Source organism: Tachysurus fulvidraco, chromosome 6 (assembly GCF_022655615.1).
Source record: "Tachysurus fulvidraco isolate hzauxx_2018 chromosome 6, HZAU_PFXX_2.0, whole genome shotgun sequence".
NCBI classification, from domain to species: Eukaryota; Metazoa; Chordata; class Actinopteri; order Siluriformes; family Bagridae; genus Tachysurus; species Tachysurus fulvidraco.
In genome coordinates, this window is record NC_062523.1 from 26,506,087 (window position 1) to 26,534,085 (window position 27,999).

A 27,999-nucleotide genomic window follows, 5' to 3' on the forward strand; every position below is an offset into this window, starting at 1 on the left:
CACAGTGGTCTAGCAACGAATCAACACAGTTACTGGTGGCACAAGTTACTCCATTCATAACGCAGTGTTTAAAAATCACAAAACAAATGTGTGCCAAAGCAAATATGTAGCCCAGTGATCTGCAGTGGTGAACCCTTACAGGCGCAGCTGACAGAACAACATTAGAGAGCACTAATTTGTGTATGTGTGAGTCTAATACCTCAAACATTACAGTATACTAATGTTACCCCCTAGGGTGGTAACATTAGTATACTGTAGGGGTAACATTAGTATACTGTAGGGGGTAACATTAGTACACTGTAGGGTGTAACATTAGTATATTGTTGGGGGTAACATTAGTATATTGTAGGGGGTAACATTAATATACTGTAGGGGTAACATTAATATACTATGGGGTAATATTAGTATACTGTAGGGTGTAATATTAATATACTGTAGGGGTAACATTATTATACTGTAGGGGTGACATTAATGTACTGTAGAGGTAACATTAGTGTACTGTAGGTGTAACTAATATACTGTAGGGGTAATATTAGTATACTGTAGGGGGTAACATTATTATACTGTAGGGATGACTAATATACTGTAGGGGTAACATTAATATACTGTAGAGGTAACATTAGTATACTGTAGGGGTAACATCATTATACTGTAGAGGTAACATCAGTATGCTGTAGGGGGTGACATTAATGTACTGTAGAGGTAACATTAGTATACTGTAGAGGTAACATCAGTATACTGTAGGGGGTGACAATGTACTGTAGAGGTAACATTAGTATACTGTAGAGGTAACATCAGTATACTGTAGGGGGTGACATTAATGTACTGTAGAGGTAACATTAGTATACTGTAGGGCAACCTGTTTTTCGCCGCGAACCGGTCAATGTTTGATCATTTTAGGGGTGGCGGCTATACAATTAAATTAAAGTGAATAACTTTAATTTAATTGTATTTAATCATGCCTTTTTAACTCACTACAACGCTAAATCAATGAGAACCCTGAGCTTGTTTCTTTGCAACGAGACGGTTCCATCTGGGGTAATAGTCCAGTTTATTCCGTTGTTTTGTTTAGTTGCCGTCACTGCAAAACCCCGCTTCACACAGATAGCATGTCGGAAATGGCGATAGGGATTTAAGTGCTATGGTGGCATTCCGGCAGAGTTTCTAATTTACTAACGACGTCTGTTTCATACTCATTTTTGCTAATTTGTGGGTTAAATTTGAGAAAACACAATATACACGTACACCAAGCACTGTTAAACATGAGAAAGTACCGGTGAACAGAGAGAAGAGCGATACACACCTTCTCTCCACCAAAGCTACAACGCCGCTCAGCTCCAGACGTCACCTAAACCCGGCCCGATATCTTGATATTTTGCGCATGCGCGGTATTGGTGCGGCTTTAGGTGACGTCTCTCAGCTCCCGGTTAACCTCCCGTCCATGGGAAGTCGCACAAAACCGAGAGAAATACACCACAGTAAATAAAATGGAAATAATTTAATGTTCCTTGGGCGGCCCGGTACCTGTCTGCGGCCCGGGGGTTGGGGACCACTGCTGTATGGGGTAACATTAATATACTGTAGGGGTAACATTATTATACTGTAGGGGTGACATTAATATACTGTAGGGGTGACATTAATATACTGTAGAGGTAACATCAGTATACTATAGTGGTAACATCAGTATACTGTAGGGGTAACATTATTATACTGTAGTGGGTAACATTAATATACTGTAGGGGTAACATTATTATACTGTAGGTGCAACATTAATATACTGTAGGGGTAACATTAATACTGTAGAAGTAACATTAGTATACTGTAGGGGTAACATTATTATACTGTAGGGGTAACATTAATATACTGTATAGGTAACATCAGTATACTGTAGCGGTAACATCAGTATACTGTAGGGGTAACATTATTATACTGTATTGGGTAACATTAGTATACTGTGTGGGGGGGTAACATTATTATACTGTATTGGGTAACATTAGTATACTGTGGGGAGGGGGTAACATTTGTATACTCTAGGGGTAACATTAGTATATTGTTGGTGTAACATTAATATACTGTATAGGTAACATCAGTATACTGTAGGGGTAGCATTATTATACTGTATTGGGTAACATTAGTATACTGTGGGGGGGTAACATTTGTATACTCTAGGGGTAACATTAGTATACTGTTGGTGTAACATTAATATACTGTTGTGGGTAACATTAATACAGTATACTCTAGGGGTAAAATTAGTATACTGTAGGGGGTAACATTGGTATACTGTAGGGGTAACATTATTATACTGTACGGGTAACAATAATATACTGTAGGGGTAACAGAAGTATACTGGAGGGGTAACATTATTATACTGTAGGGGTAACAATAATATACTGTAGGGGTAACATAATTATGCTGTAAGTGTAACAATAATATACTGTAGGGTGTAACATTATTATACTGTGGGGGGTAACAATAATATACTGTAGGGGTAACATTATTATACTGTAGGGGGTAACAATAATATACTGTAGGGGGTAACATTATTATACTGTAGGGGGTAACAATAATATACTGTAGGGGGTAACATTATTATACTGTAGGGGGTAACAATAATATACTGTAGGGGTAACATGAGTTAGTTCAATGTAAATTCGGTGAATTCTGCAGTTCTGAAACGCGAACGCACGACGTATTACTGTATTTACTGTATTACTATTTTTATGTCGTTACTTACTAACAAGCGTGTTTGCATTATGTGACTCTTGCTAAAGGCGTCTGCTAAATACCATAAATGTTGTGTTGTTTCCTACCAGCGTTAGTTTGTGTGCATTTGTGTTGTTTAAGGACTAAACACTACACTTCTGTCCTGTGGCTAAAAGCCAGAACACTGTGACGCAAATCACACAGAACTGGATAATTAAAAAATTCCAGAAATGAAAGAATATAAATATAAAATAAAATATTCTGCATACAAAAAACCCAATCCTTTGTCTTTTGCGTGTGTCACAATACGTTTAACATTTCTTTATACATTAATATAAATAAATACACTGACGTAATTGTTCAGTTCGTGCTCGTTATCTTTCCGCCACAGCTCATGTGCGCAGGAGAGTCAGAGGCCCAGCTGAACTTGAACACACCTACACTGTTGTGACAGGATTTACGATTCGGCCAATCACAGAGGTTTAATGCGACTCCACATCTCGCGATAACTGGCGCTCTGTGTCGCTCCTCGCGTTATGAGCTTGTAGCAAATGTGGAAGTTGATGTTCATTTCTGGAATAATCGTGAAATTAATATCAGCAGAAGTGTATTACACGGTGGCGGTTGTTTTGCAGCCATGAGGCGAAGTAAGGCGGACGTTGAACGCTACATTTCCTCAGTAGAGAGCGTCTCTCCTTCACAGAAAGAGGTACGCAGTACCGGCTATAACATGCTAGCTAGCAGGCGGAGTGTTTAGCCTCAGTAGGCCGTGAATGTGACCAGCAGCTGAACAAAGTAAACTGATGATACATAAACAAACATACAGTAAAGTTAATCAGCAGTTTAATACTGTAACTGTGAGTTCGCCTGTTGACACGTACTCGTGAAAAACGCGGTAACTGTGTGTGTGTGTGTGTGTGCGCGCGCGCGCGCGTGTGTGTTAGCTTGTGTTTTGGTGCACATGTCGGTCTGTAAACCCCAATGCGTTTCATCACCTCGTCATGTTGTTGGATTAAAAAACGTTTTACGAATTGAGGTCTTATTAATCAGCTAGGTGGCTAAATGTAGAGAGCGGAAGTAGGGAATGATTGACAGGAGCAGAGGGTAACTAACATCCACTTGTCCCTAATTAACCTGTCCGTTCTGCAGTTATTAGTTAATGTGAAACCCAAATTTACATCTTTACTGAACCAAAACCACTTAATGAGTGGACATTTTGACCAGCAAATAAACCTGAAATATCAGGAAAATATATATGCACTGCAAAGGTTTAGAGTTGTATATTTCTTGGGCTTTTATTCACTCTTTTATTAATTGTTTCCAAAGTTTTTTCTCAATATCTGTGGTCAGAATTTTGGATTTTTTTTTGGGCAGATTTACAAAAAAATCTTCATAATGTTCTCAGTATGTGATCTGTGTTGGGCCCCAGGGATCAACTACATACACACTGACAGAAAGCTCCAGAGCCCCTAGAATTACATTTTAACACAACGTTAAATATCACCAATGTCCTTTTCATCTTCAGAATGTTTTCGCCTATTTGATTGCTGGCTCCAAAATCATTGCTTTATTTTTGTTGAAAATATGAGGGCTTCGGCCTGTTTTGTTGTTCTACATCCTACCTACATGTGCATGGAGTGTGATCCTTCACTTCTGTTTGTGTCATTGTAGGGAAAACTGCAGCATGACTCACATTTTAGCATAATGTTTGTAAGGCAAATACTTTTTCTGTCACCTTGTGTTTTTGTACTTTGTCCTTTTATATATTCCACAGAAAACAGTGCTTTCCTATTGTTCTTTATTTTATTATTTATTTAATTTTTCCTGCACACTTTATACTTGCGTGCACACAGAAATATTATTTTTTCAATATTAAACCCATTAAATCATTCACTGTCCAGCACTGAAGGTGTGATATGTAATTTGATATCTGTTCTGTCAGAATATGCTGCTCATACTCTTGTATGGCTTTGTGTCTGTAAATCTGCTGGCTGTTGTTTTTTGATGTAAACTTCAGCTGTAAAATAAATGCTTGTGCACAGAGATGTTAAAAAAAAAATCACTGCTTATTTCCAGTGCACTGAGTGAATGTCTCACAGATGTTAGTAAACATTACACATGAATGGAAGTGTGTGTGTGTGAAAGCTGTTTAGTTTCTCCACTTCCTGACCACCGATTATAACTATATTAATGCAGTAAATAAGGCACATGTTGATCTATTTTCATGTCACATTATTGTCCCAGTATTTTCACTGTTAATGTAACGAACAAGACGACCAGCCGGCAGAATAATAACTAATATATATATAAATATATATATATATATAATTTGTGCTAAATGTAATTTTCCTTTCTTTGCAGAAACCAACGAAGGGATTTTTATTTGCAAAGTTATATTTTGAGGCCAAGGAGTATGAACTTGCTAAAAGGTAAAATGAATATAAAAAGGAATTGATTTTTTTTGTGTGAAGTGTTTTTGATAATTTTTCTTTTTTTTAAATATCACCTGTATTCTATCTCATTTTTTATGTCCTGCCTGTAGGCATGTATCTGCATATCTAACAGTTCAGGTCAGAGATCCCAAAGCTCATCGATTCCTTGGTCAACTTTATGAACTAGAAGATGAAATTGAAAAAGCTGTTGGTTGTTACAAGGTGTGTGTATTGTGTATGTTGTGGTACATTTTTTTATTGTCATATTTAGTATGAATTTAAGTGTGTAGCCTGGTGTGAGATGTGTGCTCTATATTCCATGTCAGGTCAGAGTGGTTAACAAAAAATGTAGTTTGTCCCAATTAATGGATCTTTTTTCTGATTCCTGTCCTATCTTTAGCGCTCGGTGGATCTGAACCCAGCTCAGCGTGACCTGATTCTGAAAGTGGCTGAGCTGCTGTGCAGTAAGCCGGAGCTTGACAGCAGGGCAGAATTCTGGGTGGAGAAGGCTGCAAAGCTTTTGCCAGGTCACCCAGCGGTCTTTGACCTAAAGGTTTGTACATTAGCTCTAGTGTAATTGGTCAGGGCCACAAAAAGACTTTACTGCCCATGCAACTGATCAGCTTTATTACATTCACAATTATTTAATTATTACTCCACTTGTTCCAAAATAAGGCAGTGTAGCTGAGAGAAACTTTATGAAATCAATCCACTTGTTGGTCAGAATTAAATCATTGTTTCTGCTCTTCTGTACCTGAGTTTTTGTTAACTGGGGAAGATCCTCCTTTATGTCCACTATGCCAATAGTCCAAAATCTTTGAGGTATGTTTTAATTAATGAACTTTGAAGGTTTCCTCTAGGTCTCCTCTAGGCCTTTTTTGGGCATTACAATGAGCTTTTTATGAAGTAAACCCAGATTTATTTTTCCTCCCCCTTCCCCCATTTGCCTTTGACCTTGTAAGTGCTATTTTGCATGTAAGGTTCACTCATTTAAAGGTATGAAGTTCTCCTTTTTTTGATGCTGTGATTGTCCTTGATGATCTGATGTCACTCTGTAAATGCATTTTTTAAAAGACTACCCAATGCAGGCCATATTTCTTTTCCTGGTTTTGATTTTTGGAAATGAAAATTGGGACCTTGAGTCATATGCATCATTAGAACTGCTGCTAAACATGTTTTTTAAGAAATGCCTAGTGGCAAAAAAGTGTAATTACAGGAAACCTGATTACTGGACGATCTACTGTTTGATCAGCATAATACATAATGACTATTGATTTCAGTCTAAAAATATGCAAACATTTTCTGTACTATTTTCAAATTATACAAATTGTATAAATATTTGCACGTTTTATATTTAGGAATGCATAATTCAAATGAAAATGCAAATTGTGTATTACTGTTTGCATTTTACAGGTACATTCATGGTTACATTAGCATTTCTGACTAAGAATTTCTGAAACCTGTCAATCAATGTTTGTTGTGGAACTGTACTATTGTCTGGGTCTGTATTTGAAAGTGGCATCAGTTAGAGTTGACAGCCAAGAAGGAAAACGGTTCTGAACAGCCATTACACCAATACAAACAACAGGGTTAAGGGACTTGCTCATCTTACCCACAGAGCTAACACCCCCCTGTAATAGAAACGATTCTGATACACCTCAGAGAAGTAAAATTATGTGACAATGAATTTCTGTTTTATGCTTATTATAGATGTTTAATGTCATTTTGTGTGTTTAGGAGAAATTGCTGAGTGCACAAGGACAGAAAGGCTGGAATCAGCTTTACGATCTGCTGCAGTCCGAGCTTCAGCTGCGCCCTTCTGATGCCCATGTTAATGGGAGGCTGGTGCAGCTCTACTGCCTAGATGGACGTTTGGAAGAAGCAGCAAAGCACTGCCTGGCTGTGGAAAGAGCTGGGGTCTTAAGACACAGCCTAGACTGGAACACCACCGTTGTCCACACTCTTCAGGTTGGTGAATTTGCTTCCTACTCTGGTCATTTTTCTTAAAAGCTAAGTAATCTTTTTAAGACCCATTTAACACCACATCTGATAGCACTCTAATTCCACGTATGTATTTCTAAATATAAATGCTCCACAGGAATATGTGGCTCAACCCAGTGTATTGTCTAACGAGAAGACCTATCGTGAGGTCCAAAAGGAGCTCTTACTGGCTCACAGTAATCTGCTCAGGCTTACACTTTCTAAAAAAGATTGCAAGGAAAGTGTGACTGCACTTCAGATGTAAGTTGTTTCTTTTTGTTGCCTGCTTGTTGGTGTAAAAAAAAAAAAAAGGCGGCTGCAGTTCTTCAATTATTATGTGATTTAAAGTTATATAAAAGGAAAGGTACAAATCTATACACACCTCTAAAATTATGTAAATTATCTTTTGTGATAATAGTTTTGACCACACAATGCAGTCTTTAAAGAATACTGCAACAAAAGCTATGGACGAGCTCCTTGAAGTATTCACAGAAATGAGAGCTCATCTGTATCTTTATGCTGGGACCCTACTGCTGAAAATGGCTGTGGATAAAGAACAGCAGTGGAGAGCTGTTGTTGATTTAGCAGCTCTCTGTTACCTGCTGGCTTATCAGGTAAAATGAGCACAACTAGTATTAGGTTGTTGTGTTAAGGAGGTGCATGCAGTAATTCTCCAGTAAGGGGAGATAATTTGTTAATTATTCATTAGCTAAATGACTTTACCTTTTTAGACACAACAATCAAAGCTGTTCGTTGCTCATTGTTGAGTCTTAATTGTTCTGCCTCCCCCCTTTAGGTTCCAAGACCTAAGATAAAGCCTGAGAAAGGTGAACGCACATCACTGAAACCTCTAGAAGCATTAGCTTGCTATCGTCAAAGCCAAGCAGGTCACATGCTGCTAAATCTAAACCAAGATGTAGAGCCATTTTTGAAGGAGGTGGTTGAGGTGTTTGGGAACAGAAGCGGGCAAACCACCCTGTTTGAGACACTCTTCAGTACGCAAGACCCTGTGGATCTCTCGTACATTGGAAATGACACCATCTCCAACATCAGCACAAAGTCCCCGGACATACAAGAGCTGTCTAATTGGGACTGTGGTATGCTACAATCAAGCAAACATTAAACACAGTAATAAATGTACTGAAGTTAATAAATCATACATTGACTAGACTAAAAAACACCAGTTTATATGTAGGTCTTTTTCATTACCAAACAGCATGTGATGTCATTTTACATTTGATGTGCCATATACAAGCAATACAGTATTATGAAATAGCTATTTCAGAGATCTTGCTGCAATATTTCTGAATGTGAAACACTTGACAATATGTAGTGGACATAAAAAGTGACTCTACACAACAATAGATAGAACAATAATTTGTACAATGAGAACAATACAGGAAGTACAAGCCAACATTATTTACAGCACAACAACTATTGTAAGTTTAAAATTATGAATATATATGTACAGTGGCAGAGTGAGCGGGGATGGGATGAGTAAAGACTTATAAACACTAGCAACATCATAATCCCAGACTGGAATAAAGAACCTATTGTTCTGTACCTATGACAAAATAGTGGTCACTGCGGGGTCTTAAATGGGTCTTTAAATGGGTCTGAGGAGCCTAAATGTTATAATTAATGCCTAATGAGCATTTATATTTCATCCCAATAGAAAACATTTTATTTCACATCTTTATTTGAGTTTAGCATAGGATCCCACAGAAAAAGTTTCAGAGGACATTTTCCTTCTGGCTGGGCTATTCTCCTAGCAATCTAAGCTTGGTGAAAGAAACTAATATTATTTCAGGGAGCTATCTAATTGCAAGGAATACTGAATTTCTTCAAGCCTGATGAATAATATAGACACTTTGGTAAATATTTCATGCATAGCTTTATGATGAATTGCATTATTTATGTATGTATGTATGTTTTTTTTAATGTGTTACAGCAATGAAAAAGATATGAATTTTCCTTCCTAGTGATTAAAGTGAATGATGATTTTTTTTGACCGTTACAGTTTGTGTACATGGTTTGATCAATTTTCATTGTTCAGTCATTATAGATGCAGTTGCCAATGCACATATTTGTGTTTTTAGGTTCCATATTGCACTGTGGAGATTTACAGCACCTGACATGGCTTGGATTGCAATGGTCAATGATGGGCCAAAGACCTGCAGTGAAAGACTGGCTTAAGCAGCTGTTTCCTCGTCTCACTCTGGAGACCTTTAAGCTGGACACCAACACTCCAGAGTCAATCTGTCTGCTTGACCTTGAGGTTAAGTCCAATTTAATTTATTCGTTCATGTATTTATTGGTTAAAAAGTGTGCTTCCAAGTAATTGGCATTTAGGATTTTCATGGCAGTGCAAAGAAGAGAGCGGTGCTAACTGGTTTATTTTAGTGATAAACAGGACTTGTTGCAAAGTGATTTGCAGCTTTATTCCCAAGTGCAGTTATATGCTTGAATCCGATTGGTCAGAAAGTATGCTTTTTATTATTCATTTAATTGTATAACAGTCCAAACAGTAAATTTATCTCTTTACTTTTAATCATTTCAGGTGTTTCTGTGTGGTGTAGTATTCACGTGTCACACTCAACTTCAAGAAATGGCAAAGATTTCTGCTACTGCACAGTTGCATGAGCCAAGATGTTCACCATTGCAGCTTATGAAACTTTTGTCATCAGAGAGACAGAGAGAGTGGTGGGATGCAGTCTACAGCCTCATTCACAAAAAAGCAGTGTGAGTCAGCAAAAGCCAGTTACAGTGGATAAATTAATTCAAAACCTTTACACCCCTGTTCAAGTGGCAGGGTTTTATTTGAAATTCATCAAGATATATGATGTTGGATCACTTCCCATTATACAGAAACCAAGAGAATTCAAATAAAAAACAAAAATACATTTTAGAGGGAAAAAAAAGCAAAACTTTAAACAGATACCTAAGTGTTAATTGCTATGTAATTAATACTTTGAGGGCTATAATAAAAAAACCAAACATGCCTGAACACTCTTTTTGAGTAGGAGTCTGCACAGCTTGGCACATTTTGTTTTGACAATTTTATTAAAATCATTATTGCAAAAATACCGGGGGGACATGAACACAACATGCATTTTGCTTCTTTGGCCAAGTTATGTCAATACTGTGAGGCTTAAAATTGAAATGCATCTTGAGTTTCAAGTTAGCTCAATGTAAGCCTAAGTTAGTAGTTAAGCTCATTAAGAAATGTAAATAAAATTATTAATAAAAACTACTAACAAACTACTCACTTTGTTACAGTGTATGTGTTTGGTCTCATTTAGGTCTTAATTTTATTAAAAAAATTTTTTGTCAATATGTAGACCTAATACATCTGCAAAACTGAGAATGGTTGTCCAACATGGCCTGAACACACTGCGAGCAAGAGAGAAACATGGTCTTCAGCCTGCACTGCTCATCCACTGGGCCAAACATCTCAGTACAATGGTAACCATTTAACTTTTATATTTTATTACATTGTCATGTTTTGTTTTAAATGTACAGTTATAAGTACAGTAAGGGGTGTGTTCCTTGTGCCTATCAGCAAAAATGTTCATTCAATTATTTTCTTTATATGACTGTCAACTTTTTTTTTATTAAAAATAAATTTAATACTTTATTTTTTAGAACAACATATTGCAGGCACATTTAAAATTATAACCACAGCTGTATCTTGGGTTTAGATATTTCCTTTAATTGTGAGGCAAAAAAAAAAATCCAAGCTAAATGCCTTTTGATCACAACTGTTATTTGTTGGCTAGGATTACGACCGTTAAAGTCACTTTCAGTAATAATGTCACTAAATTCCCTGCAGGGTGATGGTGTAAACTCCTATTATGACCAGAAAGAATACATAGGCCGTAGCGTGCACTACTGGAATGTCGTGCTCCCCTTGCTTGAGAAAATTGAGAAGAGACGCAGAATTCCTGAACCTCTTGATCCTTTATTCATGCATTTCGCTAGTAAGGACATACAGGTAAAGTGAATACATATTTTTTCCATGCATTTATGATTTAGCTTTAACTTGAACTGGTTGAACAAATGCAATATTCCCTTCTTTTTCTGTTAGGTTTCTGAAATTAAAAACTATGAAGAGGAGGCAATGATAACATTCGCTACACTTCTTGACATTGAAGGCAAAACTGATCAGGCTATCTTGAAGCTTGAGAAGCTCAACTGCATCTCTTCCTACTGGCATCTTGCTCGTGTAATCTAGTTAATTATTTGCTACTTCACATAATGTAGGAAGCTAAGAACGATTTTCATATTTCCATTAAGGAGATATTCATACGTTTTGTTTAGTGTACTTGGTAATGTTTAACTAGGTAATTCATGTTTATCCATGCATTTGTAATTTTAATTTGTTTTATCACAGATCTATCAGAGACTTTCTGAAGAGGCAGGAAATGGAGTTGAGGAAACACAGGACATGTGCATCAACTTTCTACAGCAGTTTAAGAAGTACTTATCAAAGGTTTACCATGCAAGTGCAGATGACATGGAGAGGGTACAGGATCTAATTCCAGTCAGCATTCCTGTGTTCTTGTAATCAGGCATTACACAAGATTAATTTATGATTGCATCACATTTCATTACAGCTCCCGGTGTCACTTGAGGAAATTATGGACTTGCTTAACGATGTCAATCAGCAGCTTGGAGAGGGTGGAGACGCTGTGGATGGAATTCTTGAAAGACATCCAATGACTTCAAGCCCACGATCACTCATAGAACCTGCTGTGGCTACTACTAAATTCTCAGTGTCCTCTCCAGCCAAAAGTGTGCTCTCTCCCTCCAAGAGATCAGTGGTATGTTAATGTTTTTGTGTTTTCATTTTCAGAAAGTGCATATGTTATTGTTTACATTATTAAGTCGTTCCTTTTTGTTATTGGGAATAGTTTTCTCCCAAAACACCCCCTCACTGGGTGGAGGATCAGAAGTCACTTTTACAGATTCTCTGTCAACAAGTCGAAGCCTTGAAGGTCAGTTTGCAATCAATAAATTCAGTCCAGTAAACAATACTAAAAAGCAAACCTTTAAGGTCTCGTAAACATGAAAAATAGAAAATGATATAATGTAGTACTGGGAAGCAATTAACTGGTAACTTAGAACCAAGAACAGTAGGTCACACACAACATATCTCTGAATGTTTGCTTTGCAGAATGAGGTTCATGATCTGAGGCACAATTCACCTGGATCAACAGAGTCCCCATTTCATAGAGTGTATGGAGGGAATTACACAGCAGAGACATTTCAGGAGCCCTTTTCAGCAGCACAATCATTTCATGGGGTGCCACTTACTGGTCAGTCCAGCGAGATTACTTGTGGATGAATGGATTTTTATTTTTATTTTTTTTGGTTGTTTTTTGTTTAACATTTGACACTGTGTTAATTTCATATTTACCACATTTTTTCAGTTGCTACTACAGGTCCTTCAGTATACTACAACCAGTCCCCAGCATATAATTCACAGTACCTTCTTCGCACTGCTGCTAATGTTACACCATCCAAGGTAGGCAAACACATGACTGGGACTGTAACTGTGATCAGAGTTTCAACAGTTTTTTAAAATGGTTTACCATCAACAATAATTTAGATACGTTTCCCTAAAAAACTTATCTAAAAAAACAGTCCTTTATAATAGATCTCTTAAAAGTTTGTTCACTGACCCAACAACTGCCTTATGTAAAATGGGTTGTAGTAAAGACAGTAAATTTAAATTTTAGTTATACATATCTTAGTGGATTTTGAACCTGAATTACCCGAATTAGTTTTTGGAAAATTAGGTAAAACTAACAACTTTGGTTAGACTCTCATTTTCCTCTTATTCGAATGGCTTTCTAGGTAGAAGGACTGTTTGAATGTATGGCAGGCATTTTAAATTATGAAGGATTTTAGCAATTGTTCATAGATTTTTATCATAGTTAATGATGGAGGTCACACTTTTATTTATTATCTGTTATGTTAAATAACTTCTCCAGGTTTTTAACTTGCCTACGACATTTGTAACATATCTTTCCAATAGGCCCCTGTCTATGGGATGAATCGTCTCCCCCAGCCACATATGTATGCCTACCAGCAGCCAACACAAACACCACCTCTTCAAACATCAGCATGCATGTACCCTCAAGATCAGGTTTTTGGTACCTCTATCAGGTTTGAGCCACCAGCAACAAGCTTGCTGTCACCATACAATGAAGAATTCTGCAGTCATGTTACTCAACCATCTACCAATCCATCATTGCCAGAGCCCGGGTACTTCACTAAGCCACCTGTAATACCTGCTCAGTCCTGTAAGAGCAGTGAAGGCAAGTCACTGGACTTAAAGGTGAGCTTTGGTCCACAAATTCCAGTTGAATCTACTAAGGTTGGGCCTGGAGCTGCCTCGCAAATGACTCCCACCGTAGCTGCTTTCAAGTTCAATTCAAATTTCAAATCCAATGATGGTGACTTTACTTTCTCATCTGCAGAGGTGAAAAATAGTGAAAGCCTATTGGGACTTCTAACTTCAGATATTCCTCCCAGAACCGAAGGCCATTCAGCCTTACTATCTCAGTTGCAAGACCCAACGGCAAGTCAAACAGGGGTCTTTACTTTTGGGAGTAAAAATTCTTTAGGGTTTTCATTTGTTGATGGGGCGCAGGGTAAAACAACTCTCTTTGGAAAATCTGACCAAGCATATGATGTGAGCAAACCAGTGATTCGGGGGGAAAGTGAGGAGAAATGTGTTGAAAGTGATGACAGCACCCACATTGAAGAGGATGAGGATGGGCCACATTTTGAGCCCATTGTCCCTCTTCCTAATAAAATTGATGTAAAAACTGGGGAGGAAGAAGAAGAAGAAATCTTCTGTAACAGAGCAAAATTGTTCCGTTTTGAGACAGAAACAAAAGAGTGGAAAGAAAGAGGCATTGGTTCTATCAAAATCCTAAAACACAAAACATCAGGTAAATATCGATTGTTGATGAGGCGAGAGCAAGTTCTGAAAATATGTGCAAATCACTACATAACCGCAGACATGGTTCTGAAAGCAAATGCTGGGTCTGATAAATCATGGGTATGGTATGCTATGGACTATGCTGATGAAATGCCAAAGACTGAACAGCTGGCCATTCGCTTTAAGACTGCAGATGAAGCAGCATTATTCAAACAGAAATTTGAGGAAGCTCAGAGAGCTATAATTAAACATCCAAAAATTCAAGGTCAACAAAAGGAAAATGATTCCAAGCCTTCTGTACTTGAGGGCTCTAGAAAAAATGTTGATCTGAAAACCCTTTTCGCAAAGAAAGAAGGTGAATGGGATTGCAGTGTATGCTGTGTGAGAAATGACTCTTCATCTAAAAGTTGTGTCGCTTGTAGCAGTCCTAATCCTTCTGTTGATTCAAAGTCTGAGACTAAGTCAGGAGCCTTTACTTTTGGACTTCGTGGAAGCTCTAAGGACACCAGTGGTAGTGCCAGCTTCAAGGCATTTGGATCCCAGAGTCCCTTCTCTTTTAAATTTGGTACACAATCAACTGTCTCTCAATCCAGTCAGGGTGATGCAAAGTCTGGTCAGTTAGAAGCTTCTGCAGATCATCCTATATCTGTGCAAAGTTCAGATTCCTCTGTCCAAAAATTTAGTAGCTCTTCAGGTGTTACAAATTTTTCATTTGGGTCTGGATTTGGTGCACAGTTTGTTAAGAAACCAGGACAGTGGGATTGTTCTACATGTGAAGTGAGGAATGAGGCTTCTACAAGTATTTGTGTTTCATGCCAAACCTTGAATTCTTCATCCAAAAACACTGCTGCTACAGAATCTACCACACAGTCTATGCCACTTCAAATTCCAAACGAATTAAAGGAAAACGACTCCAAGTCTTGTAGCACCTCTGTGGATTCCAGCAAAAATGTTGATCTGAAAACCCTTTTTGCAAAGAAGGAAGGTGAATGGGATTGTAACGTCTGCTGTGTAAGAAATGACTCCTCATCTAAAGAATGTGTCGCATGTAGCAGTCCCAATCCTTGTGTTGATTCAAAACCTGGATTGAAACCAGCTGAGGGATTGAAAAGTGCTTCAGTTTCTGCAACAGGAGCATTTACCTTTGGACTTGTTGGAGGTTCTAAGGATGCCAGTAGTGAGGCCAGCTTCAAGGCATTTGGATCCCAAATTCCCTTTTCCTTTAAATTTGGAACACAGCCGTCTAGTGAGTCTGAATCAAAATCTCAGCAAATTTCAAATTCCTCTAACCAAAAAATCAACAGCTCAAGTCTTCAGAGTTTTTCATTTGGGTCTGGATTTGGCTCCCAGTTTAAGAAGACCGAACCTTCAGATCATTCCTCATGTGCAGAAAGGAATGAGCCTACTCCAAGCACTTGTGTTGAAAACCAGAACAAATCCACTGTTGTAACAGAATCTGCCAAACAGTCTGTTAACTCTCTCTGCTCCTTAGGCTCTGGACTTGATAAGTTTGTCAAAAAAGTGGGTCAATGGGATTGTGATACCTGTTTGGTCAGGAATGAGGCGGCTGCAAAAAGCTGTGTTTCTTGTAATGCTCCAAATAACAACAGAAATAATGAAGCACAGTGGGACTGTGATACCTGTCTAGTCAGAAATGAAGGCACATCTAGTCATTGTGTTTCCTGCCAGAAACCTAAACCAAATGCACTTTCATCTTTTAGCTTTAGTACTGACAGTCAGGCTAACCATCCTGGAAGTACTGAATTTACAGAAAGCTTTGAAGCTAGTACTTGTCAGTTTGGTCAGGGTAAGAAAGAGACAACAACAACTGAAGTTGAAACATCTTCAAGCAGTTCAAAGTTCTCTTTTTCAGTGCCAGGGTTAACTAGTGGATTCAAATTTGGTCTTAAGGGATCTGAATCAAAACCAGCTGACAGTGGATCTGCTGCAGTGTTTCTGAAAAACATTGCCGAACAACACAGAGAAAAAGAAAAAGATGCATCATCGTCTGTCATGTCATTGAGTAATCCTAGTGATGAATGTCCACTGTTTACAGGAAAGGAGAATGCATTCAGTTTTGCAGACTTGGCAAAGACTTCACAAGGAAACTTTCAATTTGGCCAGAATGATCCCAGTTTTAAAGGCTTTGCAGGGGCTGGGGAGCAACTTTTTACCTCATTTCTGCAAAGCCAAAAGGCAGATACCTCTGATCAAGAAGAGGAAGATGTGTATAAAACCGAAGAAAATGATGATATTCAGTTTGAACCTGTGGTTAAGATGCCTGAGAAAGTTGACATTGTTACAGGGGAAGAGGATGAGGAATGTCTGTATACAACACGTGTTAAGCTTTTCAGGTTTGATCATGAAACTCATCAGTGGAAAGAACGAGGGGTTGGAAACCTAAAATTTCTTAAAAATAATCAAAATGGAAGGCTTAGAGTTCTAATGAGGCGGGAGCAAGTGCTGAAGGTGTGTGCTAATCACTGGATCACTACTACGATGAACTTGAAGCCCCTTTCTGGTTCAGATTGTGCCTGGGTGTGGTTAGCAAATGACTTTTCAGATGGAGATCCCAAGTTGGAACAGTTGGCTGCCAAGTTTAAAACTCCAGAACTTGCAGAAGATTTTAAGCAAAAATTTGAGGAGTGTCAACGACTCCTCTTGGACATTCCTCTACAGACTCCTCATAAGCTGGCTAATTCAGACCGAACAGCAAATCTCATACAGAAAGCTGAGGAAATGAAATCTGGTCTTAAGGACCTTAAATCATTCTTGACTTATGACGGAGTGAAAGGCAAGAAGGAGGAAAGCAGTGTTAAAACAGCAAAAAATATCTCAGCACTCATCAAATCCCACAATGAGAGCACTGGACAGACTTTGGAATGGGATCATTATGATTTGCAAGATGATGTTCATGATGAAAGTGCTGACACATCTGTGTATGCTTCTCCACTAGCAAGCAGTCCGTTGCAAAAAAAATTGTTCCGTTTTGGAGAATCATCTACTGGGTTTAGTTTCAGCTTCCAGCCCATTCTTAGTCCATCAAAATCCCCAGCTAAGCTGAATCAAAGTAGGGCATCTGTAGGAACAGATGAGGAACAAGAAATAAGTCAAGAAGAGGAAAGAGATGGACAGTATTTTGAACCAGTTGTACCAATGCCTGATGTGGTTGAGCTTTTAAACGGAGAAGAGAATGAGCAGGTAGTGTTCAGTCACAGAGCAAAGTTGTATCGCTATGATAAAGATCTCAGCCAGTGGAAAGAAAGGGGTATAGGAGACATCAAAATTTTGCAAAACTTTGATACAAAGCGCACTAGGCTTGTTATGAGACGTGACCAGGTTCTCAAATTGTGTGCCAACCACTGGATATCCTCAGATATGAAACTTGAGCTTATGAAAGGAACAGAAAAAGCTTGGATCTGGAGTGCTTTTGACTTTGCTGAAGGAGAAGGAAAAGTTGAACAGTTGGCTGTACGCTTTAAATTGCTGGAGACTGCAAATTCTTTTAAAGAATTTTTTGAGAAAGCTAAGGATGCCCAGGAAAAGCAAACCCTTCTTGTCTCTGCTTCTTCTCCAAGAGAAACCTTGACCTCCCCTGGAACCCTGTGTGGTAAAGCTGCAATTGCAGTGCTTGAGGAAACAACTGAAGAAAAGACTGCTGAACAACCTTCTGAAAGCAGTCATGCACCTACAGTGCCTCTCAGTCCACACAACACCTCTAAAACTGTGGTCTCTCCCCCCAAGTTTGTCTTTGGGACAGATTCTGTGCAGAAAATATTTGGAAGCCCAGTATCCTCTAAACAAATTGTTCCTGGACCAGCTTCGAGTCCTGAAGATCAGTCATCAGGCAGTGATTTAAGCTCCAAAACCGCTGAAAGGGAAACAGTAACTCCATTCAAAGTGCCAGAAAGAGGTGAGCTTTTTTACCATTGTTAAACCTCATGATGTTTATTAGACTTTTTAACTGATTAATTGTGATTGACTCACTGAGATTGATTGATTGATTATATATATATATGTAATGTAAGTGATGTGTATGTAAGTGAGTTTCATATATATATAAATAAAGTTTTTAAAAGTTCTGGCTAAGTATACACACATTGGTAAGTATTTGCAAATGACTTCAATGTCGCTTATTAATTCTACACAAAGTTCTGTCTGTTCTCTGAATTTTTCTCTTACTATCTAAGACCTTACTATTTCAGAACACACCTGTGTAAAACTGGGGTATTAATTGAACATTTTAAATCATACCAGTCAGTTGAAAATTAGAGGGAATGCAACAAATAATGCAAGATCAAATAGCATGTGCATATACAACGAGAAACAAAAGGAAACAAAAAGATCTAATCCACTAATTGTAGATGTAAAGAGTTTAAACATAATTGAAACCCAGTGAAAGAAATTTATCAAGCTGGATGTTTCTAGGAACATTTTCACAAAAAATAGGACTTTATGAAAATCCTATAATTTTAATTAACACATGTGTAAATTTATATACAAGAAGACTTATTAATGCAAACTTTAATCATTTAAGTCACACCATGTTGGGTCACTGCACTACAATTACACAATCAAGTTTAAAAACAATCCAATGACAGTTTTAATATTAATGGCCTTAACTAAATGAATATTATATAAGAAAAACGAAAAAAAAGAAGGCTATTAAATATATCCATAATTTAAGCATTTAGTTACAAATGTTGCTGTGTGAAAGGAGGACTGGTCGTACTTTCTAGTGCGATGCAGACCATTCATTTTCCCTGGACACCGCGTGTATTTATTCACTTTGATTAAAACCAGTGCAGTTTCTCTGTGTGAGGTGCTTATTTGTCCATGATGACCTAAGTGAAATAGCTTCACGTGAGTTATTGGTGACCTGAGAGAAGTTCCCATGTATATATTCTCTTTACATTTTGAGAATATGACATTTTTGGTCATTTACTGTTACGTTAAAAAGTTTCTTCAACTGTGTAGTCAACCCCATGGTTATTGACAAAAAATGGTGGTTGAGCTACCAAAATCTGTGTGTCCCAGATATCTTGTTTACTTACTTAAAGCATCTTACCTACTACCCACTCTTTTAGGATTGGATTTTAGGCTTTATAAAGATAACCCTATGGCTTTTTGGGCGTGCACATCAGCTACCCAGTTTGAACCTCAAGGTATTTTGTCATCGCACGTTGTGTTCTTTGATACATGGGACAGTGCTGTCACAGAGTCTGTCTTGACCTACTGAACCCTGGATGAATAATAATAATAACCAGAAAGCGTGTTTAAAATAGCCTGCATGTGTTTGATGTCTGACTGATTTGACAAACATACTAATTATGCTGCTGGTTTCATGTTTTAACTTCTCTTAGTGTTTGCAGCATTCAGATTTAGTGAGTTTCATATTTGTTAAAACAAGACACCTATAAAATGCATTAAAACACATTAACAAAAGCTCCTAGCATAGTTTACTTATATATATATATATATATATATATATATATATATATATATATATATATATATATATATATATATATATAAACATAATATATATATACACAAACAATGTAATGTAAAGAGGCCTAAGTAGCTAAATGATTTTTTGTTTTGACTGATTTTTAAATGATTTTCCTGCATGTATTTAATCAATGGGTACCCATTTAAATAACACCCATTTAAATCTGGAAGTCTCTCTGGTGGTGTGTGTGTGGGGGGTGTCTTTGTGTGTGGGTGGGTGGTATCTCTGTGCGGGGGTGTGGGCGTGTGTCTCACTGTGTGTACATTATAGAACATGTAGGTACTCTTGGAACATCACAAAATCAATCAACTTAGTGTGCAGGAACTTTTTTTTGTATAGTACCTAAATATTTTTATTACATATACAGCATTTGGCAGATGCCCTTATGCAGTGCAATGTACAAAAGTGCTTTTAATTCTCTATAATTGAATGCATTAACTCTGTTTTGCTAGGTTACAGACATAAGATACCATGTGCCTAAAACACTGTTCCTTTTTGGGTTTTTTTTTTTTTTGGTGAATTCACACATACAGCAAACCCTCCCATGTGCTAGTTTAAGTAATTCATGAAGAAGCTGATTCTTATGGAAAAAAACATTCTATTTTGCATGGCTGAAAATGTACAATTTAACATTTTGTTTTATGTTATGTTCTTTGGCTATAAGCTGCTTTAATGCATTTATTTGTCTTTATCATAGAGTGTATAAGGTTTAATTCTTTTTTGTGTCCCATTTTAGTTTCCTCTGAGACACATGGTGATCTAAGGAGTGCTGCCAATAGTTGTGACGATGATATTGAAATTGTGTTTGAACAACAGCCCACTAAGGAGCAGGCAGAACTCGCCCGAAAGCTAATGCTGCCGCCAACATTTTTTATTTACAAAAATAATACTGGATATGTGAGTGATGATACAGATGGTAAGAGCTTATTTATTTATTTGTCTTTTTTCTTATTTGTGTTCTATCGAAATCTATCGAAAACTATCACTTAAGTGGAAAAACAACAAGGTTGTTCATGGTATGGACTAACAATTCATTTAAAAAATTATAGTATCAAGATGAAATACAGTAACGTGCATTACTTTTAGACTGCCTTTTAGCCTATTGCTATTTTGCTACCTGGATAAAATGCTCAAACCTTCACAGTGGGCACATCAATAAGCTTTTAAGTTTTAGGTACCAAATTGGCATGGGGCCAATTTTTTCCATTGACTCATTACTACATTCTGATGGTTCCTGTTATCTTTAGACTGCTTAAATTTGCAGCAGAAACCAATCTGTTGCAGTATTTTTGGAAGTCATGATTTACCTTTAAAGACACTGCGTATGTAAAAGCTACTGAAGTCAAAGATCTGCCTTATAATTCAGTGTTTATTATTGCATCAGTTATAACTACATTTTAAGGACTGCTACATATATATGTCATGCAGATGAAGATTATGAGATGGCTGTAAGAAATCTAAAGGGAAAGCTATATCCTGATTCTGCCACACATGAACCTGGTAAGTTATATTTATCAACTGATGAAATAAATTCATTTAACATGTAGGTTAAAAGTTAAATTCACTGCAAATTATTCTGTACAGTTCTGGTCTTTCTGGGTTTCTTGGGTCGCACTGCACCATACCACACAGTGACGCAATAAGTAGGCCAATAACACCAAAGCAGAAAAAAACAGTAAAACATCATGATCCCAGGCATGTGGTGTTTAATTAACTTGATTTCTTCCACCTCTAATACTGGTGGCAGGGCCAAAAATATACATCATCTTCAAAAATAAATAAAACCTGAATTTATCTACACATGCAGCATACTAGAAAAACAGGAGGAAACTACTTCATCCAATCTGTGTCCACTATATGACTACATAGGCCAATTCCACTTAAATAAAACATAATTCCAACAAAAAGCAGCTAAATGAACCGGAAGAATAAATACATAAACAATGCTTATGCACAAAACTGACCCAAGAAATTGGCCAATACACGGTTCACAGAATTTAATCAGAAGCTGAGATTCTACAAATTACAACAGTATAAGGATCAGCACTTTGCGCTAAATAAACAAACATAAATAAATAAATTAATTTGAATGGCCCTCAGCCCTCACACTACATTTTCTGCCTTACTATTGGATTTTGTTTCGAGTGACGTGAATTTAAGGCTTTCCATTCAATTCTATTAGTTTAAACCTTTCTATAGGTTTGTCGATAAACAATGGGATTTAAATGTTTTATTTTTTCCCAAAGTTACCACTGTTTTTATTTGCGGGAGTGCCATTTTACAATTGGAGCACACTTTATAGTTCAGATAACTGTAATTAATGTATATAGTGCTGAAGAGATTCCAAAACAAACCCTAAATAGTTATATTTGGATGGAATGAAAACCTATAGTGACACAATTTTTAATTAAATTAAGTTTTGTAGTTTGGTAGCTGAGAGAACTCCGATACAGATGTGTGCCCACATGGCACTTCTCTACAGAAACCTCTCTATAATACCTCTGATGCACAATAGATAAATCAAAAATGAAAGTTAATGGTCGGATGTTTTAAAATAGAGATATTGAGTTTTTAGGCTTTGTTTGAATGAACTCAAAGGGATGTAACCTTTAAGTTTCAGGTGAAAGATTTATTTATTTTTTTATTTTTGCTGTGTTTCTTCACCTTTTACTCAGCTATTTTATTTTATATAAAATTTGTATATGAGAATGCAATCTCTTGTTACTATTCGTTTGAATGAGCTCAGATATACTTTCTAAAATTGTAAAATATTGTCAGGTGGAAGGTTTGCTTTTGTCCACCTTCCCCTATTCTGACTCTACATATATATATATATATATATATATATATATATATATATATATATATATATATATATATATATATATATATATATTATAATTATACTTATTTTAACACTTTCGCAGCAGTCTAACGTGTTTACTTCAATTTGGTGCCAGAATGATTAAATCCTGCCAGCATGCTTCACAGTATGGTCTACAGAGAGTTCCCCTGACTGAATGGCATGGTCAGTCATGACTAGCAGTGTAAAATGCAGGGCCTTAAATGCACAGGCAGGTGCCTTTCTTTCTAGTGAATTTCCCACTTTTGGACTCTAAACAAGTTCCAGAAAATCAAAGCAAACTTGATGCGTCTGAGCTCAGTTTAGGAGTGAATATGTATCTAAATTATTTATACATAACTTTTTTTATTAATGGCCAAAGTCACTAACAGTTTTTTATATATAACTCTATACTACTATAAAGTGTAAGCAAAAAGGTCTCTATGCTTTCTGCACCCACTGAAGGCAGAGATTCAACAATGAAGTGTATTGTTACAGAGCAAAGTAGGATTTATATACAGTACTGGGTTGAGTGTTTAATGAGTCTTGGATGTCTTGGATAGCTCAAGCCAGTAGAGCTGCAGAGGAACCAGAGTGTGTGCTTGTCTGGGAGAAGAAACCAACACTGGAGGAGGAGAGAAAGGCCAAGAGCCTCCAGCTGCCTCTTACATTCTTCTGTGGTACTAGTAGTGATGCAGACTCCGAGCCTGACCGGGCAGATGACTTTGGAACGGAACTACGAAAGGTCCAGCAAGCTCAGGTAAATGTCATGCAAGTGTTAAACACAACTGTAAAACAGATCTTGTGTTTCTCTTTTTTTAATAACAATAATAGTAATCATCATCTTTTATAAACTGTGCCTAATGTAACTATTTAAATGCCTGTTTATAGTTTTAAATGTTTTTTTTTATGTATTACTATTTAATCGATTATAAACAAAAAACAAGTTTGAAGGTTTATAACTAAACTGTATTGCCAAAAGCATGTTTTGATCTTCATTCATATGAGCTGTATTTATTTCCCCTTTACTGTTCTGTACTGTAATGTTGTGCTCTTGTAAACTATTTTGTATTCTAGTTGTAATTTAATCATAAACACATTCATTTTCTTGCTCTTTGAGAAACTTCTAAACTTGTTTGGAAAAGTAGATACGGTTTGCAAAATAAAGCTGACAAAGTTAATTACTATAACTTGAGAATAGGAGAGGGTCTGACTCACTTTGAGTGAGAGATGCTTTGCCAACCAAAGGTGCAAAACAAATATCTTATGTTATTAGAGAAGTGTAAAAAATATTTTCAGTTCATTTCGAATGGAAAATAGCAATTCCTACAGCACACAAACACATAATTGTAAATAAAATGTTTGTGTTAACTGTTGGGGAAAAACCACGTGTGTGTCCACAAACCTTTGGCCATATACTGTACTGTAAAGTATAATGTTAAAATATAGAAAAAAAATAATCTTGTAATTTTCACCTTATTCTTATTTAATAAAAAAGTCTTTATCCTGCATCAATTCTAAAAAGCTCTTCACTCAGTGTTTCTCAGCAGGCATTATAAAAATCTTTTGTTTCAGTGTGAAATAATCAGGCAAGAAAAAACCAGTGAGCTCTGCTCTGAACAGCCTACTACAGTTGATACTGGTCGTCCTATTGACCTCTCTACAAAGACCCAGGAAAATGAAACACCACCTGATTCAAGTACCACTCAAGGTAAACTTTTATTAGGAATCTAAGTATTGACCATAATTTTATTATATATATATTTTTTTTAAATAACACCTTAACAGTATGTACTGTGATGTCATAATGTTTGCATCATCCCATCTAATTAAGCTATGAAATGTCTCGCACATACATATGACCGTTAAAACATTCTGGAAGATTAGAGGTCTTGCGTTCTTCACACATAGCAATTCTACTAGTTATTATTGGCTTCTTTTATTGACCTTATGAAAAGGAATCAAGAGTCCAACATAGGACTTCTAAATGTTTGCTTGAATGATTTTTATCCAATCAGTAGTTCTTGTGTCCATGCTTGTTTTGGTATGGCATTAGTTTTACTCAGGAATCCTGTTCCAGTCACTGAGATTTTAGGGAGATACAGATTTAGGATTGAAGGTGTGTGGAAATTTCACCAGTATTGCTGTGCATCTTTATTTAAACTAGTGTCTCTCTTCCTCTACCCACAGATCCCCCTTTATCTTTTATTTTTGGTTCTCAAAGTACATCTACATTTGCAGACTTGGCAAAGAATTCTGGGGAATTTCTCTTTGCAAAAAAAGGTTGGCTTTGACTAATTTCCTTACCTTTTTGATTATTAGAAATTTTGAGAAATTTTCACAAAATTAAAGAAAAAAATGAGAGCATAAATCTTAATCATTTATTAATTTGTATTAAAGCATGTTTGAAATAAGCTGCTTGTTGACGGCATAAATCATCTCCCAAATGATATTCAGAAAGAAATTGAATATAGTTATATTCCAAGTCTTGAATTTGATTAATTTTGGCTGTTTTAATGCCTCTAAAATCTCAATTGATCTTCTGGTCCTGGGTAATTGTAACATTTGAATAAATTCAAATTTCCACTCAGCGGAATAAAATTAAGCAAATCTTTAACTCAGAAACTCTTATTTACTTTTAAGACTCAAACTTCTCCTGGGCCAATGCTGGGGCAGCAGTCTTTACCACCACTGCAGCTGCTTCTCGAAATGAGGATGAGGATGGAAGCGATGAAGATGTGTCTAACAATGACATTCACTTTGAGCCCATTGTTTCCTTACCTGAGGTATGTTAATATTTATGTAGTTTCATGGATTAAACCTCAAAATTATGTGTATTCTGGATCAGCTAAAATGTAACAAACAGATAAGCTGCATGAATATATTTCCTTAAGTGTTTTTAAGCTCAGACAATGGCGTAATTAGCACAAGTCCTGTATGTTTATATGCAGTTTTTAGTAGGAGCGAATGCATTTGGATGTGTTTTTTCCAGAAATGTTCAACAAGGTCAACATGCTTAGATTCAGGAAGAATCTGGAAGGTCTTTTAACATAATAGTAAATCAAAATTGTTTTGCTTAAGTCTAATAAAAACACCAAACCCATTCGAAATGTGGAAAGTTTGAGAAGATTGAATTTAGCAATCACTAAATATTTAAAGGAATACTAAATATTTAGATCTTTCTTCAGGTCGAGGTGAAGTCTGGTGAAGAAGATGAGAAGATTCTTTTCAAGCAGAGAGCAAAACTGTACAGATGGGATCGTGATTTGAAACAGTGGAAAGAGCGTGGAGTTGGTGATCTGAAGATCCTCTTCCACCCAGTGAAAAAGAACTACCGTGTCTTGATGAGGCGTGAACAGGTTTTAAAGGTCTGTGCTAACCACACCATCACCAAGGACCTCGAGCTGAAACCCCTGAACACTTCTAATAACGCACTGGTTTGGACGGCTTTGGACTATACAGGTTAGAACACTTGAATATATTCAACTAAATGTTTGTAAAAAATGTTATTCATTTATTTATTTGTTTTTATTTGTTTGTTATTTATTTATTTAAATCAGAGGGTGATTGCAAGTTGGAGCAGTTTGCTGCCAAATTTAAGACGACTGAAGTCACAGAATCCTTCAGAAAAACCTTCACTGATTGTCAGCAGTGCATATCTCAAGTGGACACAGCCCAGTCTAGACCAAGCAACCCAACAGTATTTCTCACTGTAGCTGCTGACAATGAGCTAATCGGCAAGATCACAATAGAGCTTTTTGCCAACATTGTCCCCAAAACTGCAGAAAACTTCAGAGTTTTGTGCACTGGAGAGAAAGGATTTGGCTACAGGAATTCCATATTTCACAGAATCGTCCCTGATTTCATGTGTCAGGTAACTTTTCATTTATATTTTATTACTTGTCTAGGTCAGAGCGGTCAATCATTTCAGGGATACATTACACAAGTCTAGTGTCACATAGACCAGGAACAGAAATATCAGATTGGTAGATCAGTTAAACATGAACAACTATGCTTGATTATTAAATGTAGTAATTTACCAACATTCACCTGAAATAAAAAAATAAATTAAGGGCTCCTAAAGTGGCACAACAGTAAAGCAGTCACATTATTTTCCAGAAATTGTGAATTTGAATTCCAGCAATGCCATTTCAGGAGTCAAAAAGCTGACAGTATTTTTGAACTCCGTTTATTATCACAGCAGAGCAGATAGCCCTTTTGTCGTCTCAATGGAAGCACATGATGGTCTTCTTTTCCGTGCTGGTCATCTGACATGGGAGAAGTGGTTGTTAGGAATTGGCCAGGATTAAATTGGAGAGAAAAGAGGGGGAAATATGTTTTAATGCATAAGTATTCATGCCCTATTCATGTGAAACTCACTGTAGATTTTTAGCTTGCTTATTCAGAATTGCAAAATCATAACATATGCTGTCAGTAGCTGCATTTGTATTACGGAGTTAATTTTCCCCAGTACAAACAAATACTATCTCTTGTAAATTGTTTTGAATTTAGTCTGTAACACATTTGTTTTATTGAACTTATTTAAAATGGAAATATTTCTATTCTGATGAGTTGTATGCATTTTTTACTCGTATTATATATTTTTGAGTAAACTGAATAATCCATACGATCTTTTTATCCATGTTTTGTTTGGATAGGGTGGTGATATTACTAAACATGATGGTACAGGTGGAAAGAGTATCTACGGGGACAAGTTTGAGGATGAAAACTTTGAAGTGCGTCACACAGGACCAGGTATTGTGTCCATGGCCAATCGTGGCAGGAACTCAAACAACTCTCAGTTTTTCATCACGCTAAAAAAAGCGGAGCATTTAGACTTCAAACATGTCGCTTTTGGCATCGTCAAAGACGGCATGGATGTGGTGGAGCAAATGGGAAAGCTGGGCTCCAGGAAAGGTGAACCAAGCAAAAGGATAACAGTTGAAGAATGTGGAGAGCTGTAGATCGATTCTTCATACTTTAAGTACATGTGTGAAAGTTTTTCATGTTCATCTTGTTTTTTTTATGTTGGAGTCATAAATTTCTCCTTATTATAAATGTGATCGAGGCACAATCAAAGCTCAGAAGTCTAAGCCTATAGTTGTCTGATTTTTTTTCCCCCTCTCCCCAATAAATTCTTTCAGCAGTGAATGACAAAATAGCCCTTCCTAAAGGTATGAGAAGGGTGGTCAGGCACCTATACAGAGAATAACCAGTGACTGATGGGAATGATGTGTTTCTAAGGTGACCGAGACATTTGCTTACATAAGCTCTTATACAGACAATGCTAAAGACATAGACTTAAAAGCCTAACCACATGTTTTTTTTCAAGCAAACTGCAGGGGATTCATTTTGTTGCATGTTAAAAAGCTAGCTTTGCTGGTTTGATTCATTTACATAGGTATATTAAACAGCAACAAATCTGGATAATCTTAAACATTTTGGATAATCTTAAACATTTTGTGTGTTTTTACTCTGTATAGATTTCTGTGAATTCTACATTTTCTGCTTTTTGCCAATATTAAAGATTGAACACTGAGTTTGTGTCTTAGTGGGGTTTTTTTTTATTATTATTTAT

General features: G+C 36.7%; 1 protein-coding gene across 2 annotated transcripts; it reads left to right on the forward strand.

Moving 5' to 3' along the window:
- Positions 1-3,137: 3,137 nt before the first annotated feature.
- On the forward strand, positions 3,138-27,960 carry ranbp2 (RAN binding protein 2). 2 transcript variants are annotated; one of them, XM_047815265.1, is made up of 29 exons: positions 3,138-3,412; positions 5,065-5,132; positions 5,246-5,357; positions 5,536-5,688; positions 6,873-7,103; positions 7,234-7,376; positions 7,534-7,729; positions 7,912-8,212; positions 9,215-9,393; positions 9,676-9,857; positions 10,457-10,580; positions 10,948-11,109; positions 11,203-11,340; positions 11,509-11,640; positions 11,732-11,938; positions 12,029-12,112; positions 12,292-12,433; positions 12,548-12,642; positions 13,156-17,980; positions 19,155-19,232; positions 20,316-20,495; positions 21,008-21,079; positions 22,985-23,181; positions 23,997-24,132; positions 24,612-24,704; positions 25,065-25,207; positions 25,610-25,883; positions 25,982-26,295; positions 27,080-27,960. In XM_047815265.1, the coding sequence occupies exons 1-29, from the start codon at positions 3,341-3,343 to the stop codon at positions 27,383-27,385; spliced, it is 9,339 nt and encodes a 3,112-aa protein (XP_047671221.1). In that variant the 5' UTR covers positions 3,138-3,340; the 3' UTR covers positions 27,386-27,960. The 2 variants fall into 2 exon arrangements, with proteins under 2 accessions (XP_047671221.1, XP_027009839.2); XM_027154038.2 differs by lacking the exon at positions 19,155-19,232 and having other exon boundaries at positions 3,140-3,412.
- The last annotated feature ends 39 nt before the right edge of the window (positions 27,961-27,999 follow it).

Coding starts and splice junctions, on each gene's coding strand:
- ranbp2 (XM_047815265.1), top strand. CDS start 3,341: ATGAGGCGAAGTAAGGCGGACGTTGAACGCTACATTTCCTCAGTAGAG. Junction 12,434..12,547: donor TCATGGGGTGCCACTTACTG/GTCAGTCCAGCG, acceptor ACATTTTTTCAG/TTGCTACTACAGGTCCTTCA. Junction 19,233..20,315: donor TACCCAGTTTGAACCTCAAG/GTATTTTGTCAT, acceptor GTCCCATTTTAG/TTTCCTCTGAGACACATGGT.